This window comes from Salvia splendens, chromosome 5 (genome assembly GCF_004379255.2).
Source record: "Salvia splendens isolate huo1 chromosome 5, SspV2, whole genome shotgun sequence".
Classification (NCBI taxonomy): Eukaryota; Viridiplantae; Streptophyta; class Magnoliopsida; order Lamiales; family Lamiaceae; genus Salvia; species Salvia splendens.
Window position 1 is genome coordinate 3636848 of NC_056036.1, and position 12929 is coordinate 3649776.

General features: G+C 35.9%; 2 protein-coding genes across 2 annotated transcripts; one reads left to right on the top strand and one right to left on the bottom strand.

The window, feature by feature from the left end:
• Positions 1-3394: 3394 nt before the first annotated feature.
• On the top strand, positions 3395-8542 carry LOC121805357 (phosphate transporter PHO1-like). Its single transcript, XM_042205172.1, has 14 exons — positions 3395-3782; positions 4462-4539; positions 4893-5130; positions 5627-5945; positions 6038-6086; positions 6164-6235; positions 6313-6442; positions 6530-6650; positions 6744-6993; positions 7072-7176; positions 7254-7451; positions 7525-7803; positions 7881-8017; positions 8100-8542. The coding sequence occupies exons 1-14, from the start codon at positions 3558-3560 to the stop codon at positions 8185-8187; spliced, it is 2289 nt and encodes a 762-aa protein (XP_042061106.1). The 5' UTR covers positions 3395-3557; the 3' UTR covers positions 8188-8542.
• Positions 8543-8815: 273 nt separating this feature from the next.
• LOC121803221 (KIN14B-interacting protein At4g14310-like) lies at positions 8816-12230 on the bottom strand. The gene is made up of 3 exons (XM_042202915.1): positions 10359-12230; positions 9652-10265; positions 8816-9486 (listed from the first exon to the last, which is right to left on the bottom strand). Exons 1-3 carry the CDS (start codon positions 12024-12026, stop codon positions 8955-8957), a joined length of 2814 nt encoding a protein of 937 aa, XP_042058849.1. The 5' UTR covers positions 12027-12230; the 3' UTR covers positions 8816-8954.
• Between the last annotated feature and the right edge of the window lie 699 nt (positions 12231-12929).

Here is a 12929-nt window from a genome sequence, read left to right on the forward strand (position 1 = left end):
TAACTAAGCACCATGTTTATCTTTTATAAAACATTTTTATTTATTAGAGGAAACTTAATTATGTCAACTATTAATTTAAATATGTTTTAAATGTTCAACTGTAGATTCAGGGGCTCTTGATAATTCGAGAACATCTAATTAAAGAACATCTAATTAATTTAATTAGATGTTCTCGAATTATCAAGAGCCCCTCAATCTACAGTTGAACATTTAAAACAGATTTACAATAGTTTTATGCAACCCCATACTATACCAACATCAAGTAAATTTTATCAAAATCTAAAGTGGGCTAAATTCCAAACTTGTAGTCACAAAACTAATTTATGAAATCTAACTTAAGGAATCCCAATAATTTAATTTTACTTCATTTTAAAAATATTAATTTGAAATTCATGCAGTTTGCAAGGATTTCTCCCATGATCTTGGGCAGTTTTTATTTCAACATAATAGAATTACTTAGACATCGGATTTTCCGGGTCGGGTCGGGTCGGTCTTGGACCCAACACCTCTTCATTGTGAACCAATTAACACAAGTTTTATAGTACTCCGTAGTAGTAAAGTTAGAATTTATTTTAATCAAATACCATTTCATAATTATCCATCTCGTTTAAATTGATACAATTTTTTTTTGCAATTTCCTATCAAAATTATGCATTTTTAAAAATTGAAATATCATGAAACAAAAAAATATTCGTTGAATTAGACAAAGGGATTATGTGTATGTCACATCATGAATCGTGCCTATATATACATACACAAATTCTCAGCTAAAACCCATACGTACTAACATGGAGTATATAAATATTTCATCTGTCCAATAAAAATAAAATATTTTTCTTTTGGGGTTGTCCCACTAAATATAAAATGCTTCATAAAATGGAAATACCTTATTTTTACTTTTTTTACTCTCTCATATTTTATTCTCTTTCATTTATTCACAAAATAACATTACATAAAATCTCGTGTAAAAAACAAAGCATTTCGTATTTAATGAGACGAGAGAGTATATATTTTGGAATATTGTAGATCTAAATTCATTCTATTAGAAGAAGAGATAACATATAGTACTATTATTAGTATTTTAATCGCAGTGGGATTCGAGGCACTGACATGATGGCCGGAATATTCAGTTGCGCCACCAACTCCGCCGCGTAGGATTCTGAAAATGGATCTCTTAAACTTAAACCACCACGTTGTCATACGTATCATTAATTGTCTTTTTTCTACCACTAGTTATTTTCCTACTTTTTTATTTTTTAATTTTGGAATTTACCATTTGACGGTTTAACTTAACACGTACACTCTTAATTTCTTTCTTTTGTTAATGCTAGCTAATGGCACCATCATTCTTGATTCCACTTCTTTACTTTATGTAAATATATATGTATATAAAGGTACTTTAGATTGTTTGGCCTTATGAATCGAGTACTTTTGAAAAATCTCAAACTTAGTGGTGGTAGAATTGATGTACAAGAAATTTAAAATTAAAGGCATTATAAAATAGGAATATATAGAAAAAATAATTGACAAAAGATCAAATTATATGTTGAAAATATAGAAGAAATTGGATGAAGAAACCTCCATCAATGGAGGATGAAGAAATTATAAAATTGTGGAAAACTGTCGAGCGGGAGAGAAGGCAAAAAATTCATTAATGGACTACAATTTTTTTGTCAAAGTTACACAGCAAAATACAATAAAGGCCTAATATATAAGCTTGGAGAAGGCTAACACTAACTAATAAAATGCTAAACACTATCTAATAAAGAAAAACAATAACAACTAATTATAATTTATTTTTAATTTTAACATTATAAATGCATGAATTATTGTTTAATCGACATCCCAACGACTATTATGCTTATGCCAGCCTATGTATTATACTATTATTATTGGCATTCCAAGATAACGGCTTCATATTTAGCCTAATCCATTCTAGAAAGGACTACCATTGTGCATTCGTATGCATAATATTTGGACTACGAAAAACGTACTCAAATGGAGTACTACAATTAGGTATAGCTTCGGTTACTAGCTCGAGGAATCATTATCCCATGCTGATATAATATAAAAGCACAAAGAAATAAATTATTATGAAATAGCAAAAAGGAACATATACTGATCATGTTATTGGAATCTACGAATGTCAATGTGTTTGCATTCGTGTAAGTATGTAACACTTGTTAGAAAATTATTTTTATTTTCACGTTAAATTAAAAGTATAATCTCTTTAATATTGGTGAGAAAAGAGTTGTGTAATCTATTCCTATTAATTTATTGCATTAATCATTATAATTATTTATGGAAATATCATTGTGTAGCTAGCCAACATTATAGCTGCAAAGCATTACTGTTAGATAAATTTTAAACGTAGGCATAGCCGATTAGGAAACATGTCATATCTTAACGTAAGACTCCTAGAACACAAAATTTGGGCATTTTTGCCATTTTGGATCATATGCAAAAATTAAGGAATACACCGATTTTAATTGAACTTTAATTTTTCATTATAACCCCTCATGTTAATTAAAGAATGAACAACACTACTTTCAATTCAAATTCAAAAGGCAAATATTTTTATATTGTTTTACAACAAAAATGTTTTATTTTCAGAAATTTAAACAGATAGTAAGTACTACTTACTATTTGACATCATATTTTTCTAGTTTTAACAAAAAATGTGATAACAAGTTAAAATAAGTTAAAAAAGAACAATTTTAAAAAAAAGACAATGAAAATACTAAAAATTAAATCAAAATTTATTAAATCAAATTTAAATTTTAAAAAATATATAAATTAATAAATTATATTATAAGAATATTTGTGGCATCCAACATGTGACATATCCTATTTTTAGAAAAAAAGGGGGGAATATAACGTAATACGAGATCATTTCTAAATGAAAGAGTATATTGCCCAATTTTTACTTTTAGAAAAAGGAACAATTTATTTGTTTTCCTTTGTGATGGTCTAAACAATATAAATGAATAAGAAAAAAAATTGTAATAATATAATTTTTCTCCTACAATTGTAAATAGGGTAAGATTAGTCATAGTAATATGTAATCAATGATGCTACCAAATCAAAACAAATTAACCTATCCTATTCAAATTTGAATTTGAAGGACATTTATTTATACAATTTTTGTAAGTTTATCTTTACTCTTAATTGTTATGAGAAAGAAAGGCCCATAAATGCAAAAGCTCAATAAATGATAATCTTCTCAACTTTAACGTACAATATTCGTTTGAACGAATTAAATTAAGACATTTAACATCACTAACAAAATGAGTACATATAATACTCTAGCTATTCACACTCTCCACATTTTCATCCTTGAATATACAATACTTAGACGCTACGTGACCAACTATCCTCCCCCCTATATAACTCGTTTCTTCACCAAAAATTAATTCTATAATTAAACCATATAAATATATGTTTGTTCCACGTTGTCCCTCCTTCCTTATAAATACCTTCTCTCCTCTCACCATGAGTCTCATGCTTTTAAACACTACCTCTTCTTCTTCCTCTTCTTCTTCTCTGCCGTCGACGAGATGGTGAAGTTCTCGAAAGAGCTGGAAGCGCAGCTCATCCCGGAATGGAAAGACGCATTTCTTGACTATTGGCAGCTCAAGAAACACATCAAAAAGATTAAGTTGGCAAGAAAATCCAAACACTCCGACTCTGATTTCGGTCGCTCCATTTTCGACCCCATTCGCCGTCTCGCTGGAAAAATCTCCGGCTCCGCCACCGCCCATAAATTGTCCGACAATAACCAGGTGAAAAAATGTATTTCTTTTACGAGATGTCACAAGTTAAAATGGATCATTTCCTTTTTTGGTAAAATTAGATCTTTTTAATATTTCTTATTTTGGTCGCTCTCACGTTTTATTCGTTTTTGCACTATTTAATTTTATTCTTCTAATTAATTTTCATGAATTTTGTAGAAAAGAAATGTCAAAATTATATTGAGATCTAGGAAGGGAACATTAGTTAATGGGAAATATTGTAGGTTTTCATTGTAACGCAATCATGAAAGATGGCATAAAATGTGAAAGCTTGAAGAATTTTGCACCAAAAACGGTATTCGATTTTTCTTTTTCTTGTTCATGAAAAAATAGAAGAGAATACAATCACGATACGTCGTTTTCGAGCAAAATTTAGTGCACTTTATAAAATAAAGGCGAGTGTAGTTACACTAGACTGACAATAAAATTACGTAATTAATGTATTTCAGTTAAATTCATTTGATGAACAGTAATAACGAATGTTATTACAAAGTTGCTTGATTTATGTTTATATTGTCTTTATCAATGCGTTAAAGCAGGAAACAGATTTTCGTTGCCTTTGGATCATGAAGAAATCATGAGAAAGGCAAACTAATTTTAACAACCTGAAAATGATATAAACCAATAAAAGTCGGTGTTTTTTAAATGATAGTATTAATTATTTTTGCAGATGAGGAGTAAAATTGGCGAGGATGAAGAAGAAATTGATGAAACAGAGCATACTCAGCTCTTTTCTGAAGAATATGAGGTTATTATCATTTATTCTTTTTTCTGATGTTGTGTAGGAATTATCGGAATTAATTCCAATTAATGCATTAATTCTTTAATTCAATACTATCATATATTTATATTATCTAGCTATTGTTGCACTACACCTACGAGTCATGGCAAAAATATACATCTCGAATTCTTCATTTTGAGTATTAAATAAAACCAAATTAGTGCTAAGAATAATTTAAATGAGTACACTAGATGAAGTAAGGATAGCGACAAATCGCTAGTTAACTACTAAACTTGAACATGGGTATATAGGGAGTACTATAATATTCTTTTAATTTGCATCTAATGTATTTTTTGTTTAAACTTTTATAAATGAAACAGGTTAGGCTATTTTTTGAGATTTTAGACGATGAGCTGAAAAAAGTAAATGAATTCTATACGGAAAAAGAAAGTGAATTTCTTGAAAGAGGAGAATTACTAAATAAGCAGCTGGAGATACTGCTAAACCTCAAGCGTGTTCTAAGCCATCGCCGCCACTGGAAAACCCCGCCGCCTAAGACCGCCACCGGCGACTCGGCGCATGACTCGCCGTCGTGGCAACAGAGCTCGGACTTCTCCGGTTAGTTTCTTTTCCCCTCTCGCGGTAATATAACAAATATTATTTTTCTATTTTTATAGGACGTACCAAATTAAATAATAAAATTGATCTATTTTTATTGGACAGACTAAAATGGTAAAAATGTTTTATTTTTATGGGACTGATGGAATAATCTTCACGTGATTTTACATGGACTAGAAAAGAAATGTAAGTAATTCATATAAAATCTTCACTAGCTCATACTATTTTTTAAGATAAAAAGTGAATAACAATTTCAATAATGACATAATCTTAAGGTTGAAATTTGAATATGTAAATAGGTCCAATAACCAAAAACTAACATGACAAAAAAACAAGTGATAATTCACAAATACACTAAAAATAATTTTAAAAAGTTTTTAGCTTTAAAATGCGAAATAGCCACCTTATTTTTTTTGGTAAGAAGATGTGTATATTAAGGCACTAAATCAAATTATACATTACTAATTCATGTGTATTTTATTTATAAAAAAAAAAGAGTGTGAAAGTCCGACGACGGAAGAAACAACCGACGATGTGATAGCTGCACTAGAAAAAAATGGGGTGAAATTCGACTATTCATCAAAGCCAAAGAAAGGGATGAAGCCCAAGATCACGATGAGACTAGACATTCCGGCCACGACGCCGGCGCGGACCATCTCCGCCGTCACATCAATGCTGCGTGAGGATTCCTCCAACCACCCCAAAAAAGGAGGAGGCGAATGCATCAACCGAAGCAAGATTCAGTCTGCTGATAAGATGATACGAGGGGCATTTGTGGAACTTTACAGAGGCCTTGGTTTGCTTAAAACTTACAGGTTTTCCACATTTTCACTTCGCCAATCATGATTTAATATAGTATAAAGTGAGTGAGTGTTGTAATGAGAGTTTGTTTGATGTGTTTTGGCAGCTCCTTGAATATGGTTGCCTTCACAAAGATACTCAAGAAATTCGATAAGGTATGTGTATAACACGGGATTTATAGTATTTTGGGGTGAGTTCTCCGGTTTGATTCGCGTTTTCAATGCATGAACAGGTATCGAATCAGCATGCATCAGTAGATTACCTGAAAAGAGTGAAGAGATCCGATTTCATCAGTTCAGATAAGGTGTAGTAACATTCAATTATCTAGAAAATAAGTGTTGAATGTAATAATAATTAACATAAGGTGTTGTGGAAATTAAGGTGGTAAGATTAATGGATGAAGTAGAGTCCTTATTCACAGAGCACTACACCAACAATGACAGGAAGAAAGCCATGAAGTTCTTGAGGCCACTGCATCACAAAGACTCACATGTTGTCACCTTTTTTGTCGGTACGATGATCATGTCTGTTAAATTTTAAGATATTCAAACTAATCTAGATTAAGGCATGAATCAAATTTGTGTTACTGTGGTCACAGGTTTATTCACAGGTAGTTTTGTGACACTGTTTTGTGTCTATGCAATCTTGGCACATATAAGTGGCATGTTCTCACCAGCAACACAGACGGCGTATATGGAAATGGTCCATCCGATTTTTAGGTGAAATTTGCCACTTTTTTCATTTACAGAATCAGATTATATAGTATCACATATGCTATTGTTAACTCTGTTGATTTTGGGGGCAATTTGCAGCATGTTTGCATTGCTGAGCCTGCATTTGTTCATGTATGGTTGCAATCTGCTTATGTGGAAAAACAGCCGGATAAACTACAACTTCATCTTTGAGTTCCAGCCTAGCAACGCCCTCAAGTACAGAGACGCCTTCCTTATCTGCACCTCTTTGATGACTGCTGTCGTTGCTGCTCTGGTGCTGCACCTCGTCTTGCTCTCAACGGGCTTCTTTCCTCACAAGGTCGACTTCATCCCCGGGGTCTTGCTGCTGGTTAGTTGATTTCGATGTTTTGTGTTACCACGCCTTGAATTCATGCACAAAGTTTGATAAAGTTTGTGTTTTTGGTAGTGTGCTCTCCTGCTGCTGATATGCCCGTTGAACGTGTTTTACCGGCCAACGCGCTACTGTTTCCTTAGAGTCGTCCGGAACATCATCTGCTCCCCTTTTTACAAGGTACTATAAGATTTCGATTGCATATTGAGTATTGTCAGCTTCAAGATTGAAGATTTTGATATCTACTTTCGTTGCAGGTTTTGCTGGTGGACTTCTTCATGGCTGATCAGCTGACTAGCCAGATCCCATTGCTGAGGCACATGGAAGCCGCGTCGTGCTATCTTGTCGCGGGAGGGTTCAAAACACACCGTTATGAGACCTGCAAGTCAGGGAAGATGTATAGGGAGCTGGCATATGTCATCTCCTTCGCGCCATACTACTGGCGAGCAATGCAGGTGTGAAGCATTGATTGGCATATGATTATGTAGATATCTAGCTTCGACTAACGTTTGTGTGTGTTTGTGTTAGTGTGCAAGGAGATGGTTCGACGAGAGCAATCCAGATCACCTGGCTAATCTGGGGAAGTATGTATCGGCCATGGTGGCAGCGGGGGTAAGGCTAACCTACGCCAGACAGCCATCGAAGCTATGGCTGTTCGCAGTTTTGGTGACTTCAGTTGTGGCCACAGTTTACCAGATGTATTGGGATTTTGTCAAGGATTGGGGGCTTCTCAATAGAAAGTCCAAGAATCCATGGCTCAGAGATCATCTCGTGCTCAAGAACACAACCATTTACTATGTGTCCATTGTGAGTCCCTGTCTCTCTCGATTAATTCGTCTCTCTTTCTCTCTCTCTCTGACCTGTGTTTGTGTGTGAATTTTCAGGCATTGAACTTTGTCCTGAGAATACTATGGGTGGAGGCGGTGATCAAGTTCAACGCAGGGGCATTGGAGATGCACATGCTCGACTTCTTCCTGGCTTCGATGGAGGTGATAAGGCGTGGACACTGGAACTACTACAGGTAAAAGATACTACAAAATTAATAGCCCAAGATAGCATTATTCAAACCTGTTTCACTAACACTAAATGGCCAAAAATCACAGGTTGGAAAATGAGCACTTGCACAATACTGGCAAGTTTAGAGCAGTCAAGACAGTGCCCTTACCATTTAAAGAAATGGATTCGGACTGAGATCTTGTGATGCATCCGAATCACTATCAAGGAGAAGGAGCACACAACGTTTCAACTAACCATGATCCCCCACGTAGCTCTCAACGAGACAGGCACTCGAGCAATCACAAGTTCTACTCTACAATGATGGAAAAGGCTTCTGGCAAGAATGCATTGGTTGATTGCAGATAATCACGAAAGCACAAGCTGTGTTCTATACTTTCACGTCTAGCAATCTACTCTTACCTTACTAATCTAGACAATTGTATCTTGATTTGATGTGTGAGCTATAACTATGTATATAGACAATTTGTCTATCAAAAAAACGCAAAGAAAGAAATTGAATTACACCCTTTTCAAATTCGAGTAAATAAAACTTCTGAGTCCTACTTCAGATTTTAAAGGCTCTGTGCTTCATCAAAGTAAAGAAATAGATTCATACAGACTGCCAAAGAGTCGGATTCAAAAGGCACTATCGTCTACCTGCATTTACACAAAGTGCTTCAAATGCTGCAATACTTGCTATATTGTTGCCATATATGGAGGATGGATCACACAGTAGCATCACTTTATATTATTTCAATCCAAAAGCATTGCGTTATCATACTTGCCATAAGCAAAACGGAAGAAAACCGGATATACAATGCAGTAATTACAAACAAAGCTGCTTCATTAAAAAAACCACCTCACAATCACTCGAAGAAACAAGTTTTCACTAATACATAAACTAACATGGCAAACCGAGAGGCAATAAGTAATTGCTCAATCCAAGCAGATACAAATTTAACCTAGAATAAGTACCTCCACTGCGCAGGACGATCTTTGGATATGAGCAGGACCCTTGAAGACAAGTAATCGAAAGAGGGATAGTACATGTCATCTTGTCCAATGATTTCTTTGACATTTTGGGAGCTGTTATAATCCATTGCGTAGGAAGGTAGTCCATCATCCTTCAAGGAGTCGAAAACAAATAAACCAAGCCCACTAACTCCCATGACGTAGTTTGAACTTCCCCAAACTTGGGTCAATGCTGTGAAGTGGCTGTGAGCATTTGACTCAGGTAACATATATGTGCTAAAGAGCCTCTGTTTGCGCAAAGAGAACTGCTGGATTTGGGAGGAGTACTGCTTTTTCGCAGCTGATGTTAAAGTAGAACATCCAATGTAGATGGAATCCCCACGAGAGAAAGCTGACTGCACGTCCACTCCAACTTTAGGTATCTTTAGAGCAATGCCTGAAGGTTGACGGAAATCTAGAACATTGATGGAATCTGAAGTGCAGAATACGCCATCATTTCCTTCTGCTTCTGCGGAACTAACCCTGTATAAAATGCATAAATCAGTAGCTGCTAATGACTCTGCATCGAAGGAAATCCACAACATACTCAAAAATCAAAATCAAAATTAAAAGCAATAAAGAGCTATATGTTGACAGACACAAACATAATATAAAGAGTATTTATAAAGACAAACCACATTCTCTTACCTTTGTCTAACTCCTCCACCTAGTTCCGCATCAGTGTTATTCACATGAAGAGCGGAGATTCTACGACCAGAAGAAGATACTGACAGCAGTGCCTGAGAACTAAGAGAGCTGACATCCCAAACAGAAATACTGTCCGATTCTGCAACTGCCACTTTTCCTCTAGTTCTCCACTGCAAAGGACTTGAATAGTCCATTGCGGAGAGAGGCCTATGCAACTCCCATTTCATCACTTGCTCCCCATCACGGATATCATAGAGTTGGACCATCCTCTGATAGCTACAACCCGACATAATGAGAGGTCCACATGGTTTATACCACCATTGTTGGTTTTCAGCAGCCATAGCATTTGACAGAGTGAATCTTCCATGCATTGTGTTGTTCGGCAGAGGAGCAAGGGCTGTTCTAACACGAGTGGTTTCATCTTCAAAATGATAAGAACATATCTTTTTGGTGTAGAAATCCCACGAGCAGAAGCCTGAATTCGCAGAATTTCCAGCAGATGCCGCCACAACATATCTTCCAGAACATCCATCTGCACTAGGGGCTCGTACCATCCAGCAATCTTGCCATATATTTGGGACAACTCCAGATGGGGGCTTGTATTCTGCCTTCTCCTGTGAAGAGACAATATTTTTGCAATGTTTAGCCATTCACTATGATGTAACAGTACAAAATAACAAGCATACAAGAAATAATTATGATCATACCTCAGAATTAGAAATGTCATAAAAAGAACAATATCCATCATCATGAGCCAGAAGAACAGACTCTCCCTCGGACACAAACCAACCTCCAGTTGAGGTCTTCCGCCCGATACCATTCAGTTTATAACTAGAGTCTTCCTCTACCTCCTCTTCGAATGTCATGGCTGGCACTATCTCTTCGTCATCAAATTCATTAAGCTTTTCATCAGCAATAAGGAGAGCATCAATACTAACTTTGTCATTAAGTGCATTTAAAGAAGAACTTTCTGCAACAAACGTCTTAGAATCGTCCATCTCTTGAAGCTCTCTTACTTCTTCACCAACATGTGATTCTTCCTTAGCCACCAGCAATTCCACAGCAACAGAATTATCTTCAAAAATAGTTGCCTTCTCATCCACAACAAGAGTGTCTGTGGACTCTCCGACTTCTGATACACAAGTCTCAGAACCTCTAACTGTTGCCTTGGATAAAGTCCTATCTCTAATCAACTTATGATGAGGAAACAGCCGTGCTTCCAAATCTTCAGCATTCAAACCCTTAGATGTGCCCTGAGCATCCCTGACTTCCTTTTCTTTATCAACCAGAGTCTTTTCCACATCGCCACCAGCAACACATACCATGGCCTTTTCGATTCCCGTAATCTTCTCTTGAATATCCAACAACATCAACTTGGAGGCATCCGGGTTATTCAAGTCCAATATCTCTTTCGTCCTCTTTATATCGGATGCTATCCTTTTCACTTTCCCTTCCAAAAAGGCAAGCTTCTCATGAAGCTTGCTTGGATACTTGTTTGCAGCATTCTCTCTGGGAGCACTCGGACCACTACCACCTGTGTTCACCATCTTCGACTCCCTTGAACTCAACCCCGGTACAACTCCTACCGCGCTAGACTTCATCTTCACTTCCTCTGTAAATTTGCTACTTTTGAGACCAGCCTCTGAACTAGTTTTCAAACTAACCTCCACAATATCAGATTTTTTCACCACGGGCCTCAAGTTTCGTCCTTTTTCATCACCATCCCCACTTATAACCGTTACATCTAGTTTCCCATTTTCTTGAAATTCCCCTTTTGGCTCCTCCATACTTGGTTCAATTTTGTTGAAATCTTTCAAACCCCATTTCTCAAGATTCGATCTTTCATCCTTCATATTACACCTCCCCTCGTTGGCAGCCCTAATGTTGACCTTATCTTTGCTTAGGTCACCCAAAAAAACCCCTTTTTTGGTCAAATCCTTTCCAACACTTTGTTCAAGATCAAATTTTTCACCAGATTTCACATTCAAACCTTTCAAACTAACCCCACTCTCTTTTCCCCTGGCCGAGCCGACACAACCCCTCGAAGCATTTTTCCTTAAATCAGGCAATGCCCTAGTAAATTCAAAGGGGCTAGTACTCCTACCTCTCGGCACAGAAGAGCTAGACCGCCTGAGCCGTGTCTCCTCCGCCTGTTGCGGCGGCGGCAGCGCCACGGACTTGTCTACCCGCGCCATGGGCTTCAGAGTGGGCTTCTGCGTCGCCGCCCGAACCCGTGACGTGGTCCTGGGATTCTCCTTCCCTGTTGAAACGGACCGCCCTGAAACTGGGGAGAGTTTTCCGGCGGCGGGTGCTGCGGAGATTTTCCCTCCTCCGCCGCCGCGCTCTTTAATCCGGCGCACCGATGCTGTGGACATTTTGCGAGATTTGATTGAGCTTCTCTTTTGTGTTTTTGGAGTGTAGGTGATGAAGATTGGAGTGAAAGTGAAATTAGGGATTCGAATCTCGATTGATTCCTGGGGATATAAGGTTGAAAAGAAGCTCCAGATTGTGTTTAGGCGGGAGAATGGCGATCTTTGGATTTTGAAATATTTTGGGTATTCTTCACAAATGGAGTAAAATTTAAATGGTCAGATCAAATAATTCACGAAATGTACTCTATTTATTTTGATACAGAAATTTTTGGAAAGGTGTGGTACACAAAATCCAAGTGAAAATATAGAAACCTTTTCCATATTGATACAGCACATAATTAATTATTTTCTTCAAACTTTCATTCATTAAAAATACTTAATTATTCGATTAACGTCACTATAATAAATTTACTTTCTCAAATGCGTGTTCAAACTTTTGAATCAATACTTTCTTCTTCTCCTCTTAATGTGTGTCCAACTTTGATCATGAATTTTAGAAAATATAAAAAAAGAAATAAGTGGAAAAAATGAAATGTAGATCCTATCTATAATAAAATGTAAATAAAATAAATTAAATTAAATATAAGATCTATTACTAAAAATCATAAAAGTAAAATAAGATAATTATTAAAAGACATCCTAAAGTAAAAAATTGGGACACGTAATGGCTTGACGAATACATAGTACTCCGTATAAGTTGGGAGTACATAATTTATATGGGGTACTACTCAAAAACATTAAACATTTTAAAACTCAATGCATAGTAGTAGTATATTTTTGTAACAATATATTCCTAATAATTACACACATTTTTCCCCTTTGTCTTCCGGTGATAAAATTATTGAAACACTACAAAAACACCTCAATTTGCAAATATTAGTTTATTACAGATAAAAACTTTTCAAT

What these genes read in the sequence shown, in the direction of transcription:
- LOC121805357 (XM_042205172.1), top strand. Translation starts at nt 3,558, where the DNA reads ATGGTGAAGTTCTCGAAAGAGCTGGAAGCGCAGCTCATCCCGGAATGG. An exon ending in TCTTTTCTGAAGAATATGAG is followed by an intron (nt 4,540 to 4,892) that starts GTTATTATCATT and finishes TAAATGAAACAG; the next exon opens with GTTAGGCTATTTTTTGAGAT. An exon ending in CCATTTACTATGTGTCCATT is followed by an intron (nt 7,804 to 7,880) that starts GTGAGTCCCTGT and finishes GTGAATTTTCAG; the next exon opens with GCATTGAACTTTGTCCTGAG.
- LOC121803221 (XM_042202915.1), bottom strand. Translation starts at nt 12,026, where the DNA reads ATGTCCACAGCATCGGTGCGCCGGATTAAAGAGCGCGGCGGCGGAGGA. An exon ending in ATGACATTTCTAATTCTGAG is followed by an intron (nt 10,266 to 10,358) that starts GTATGATCATAA and finishes GTCTCTTCACAG; the next exon opens with GAGAAGGCAGAATACAAGCC. An exon ending in GGTGGAGGAGTTAGACAAAG is followed by an intron (nt 9,487 to 9,651) that starts GTAAGAGAATGT and finishes CATTTTATACAG; the next exon opens with GGTTAGTTCCGCAGAAGCAG.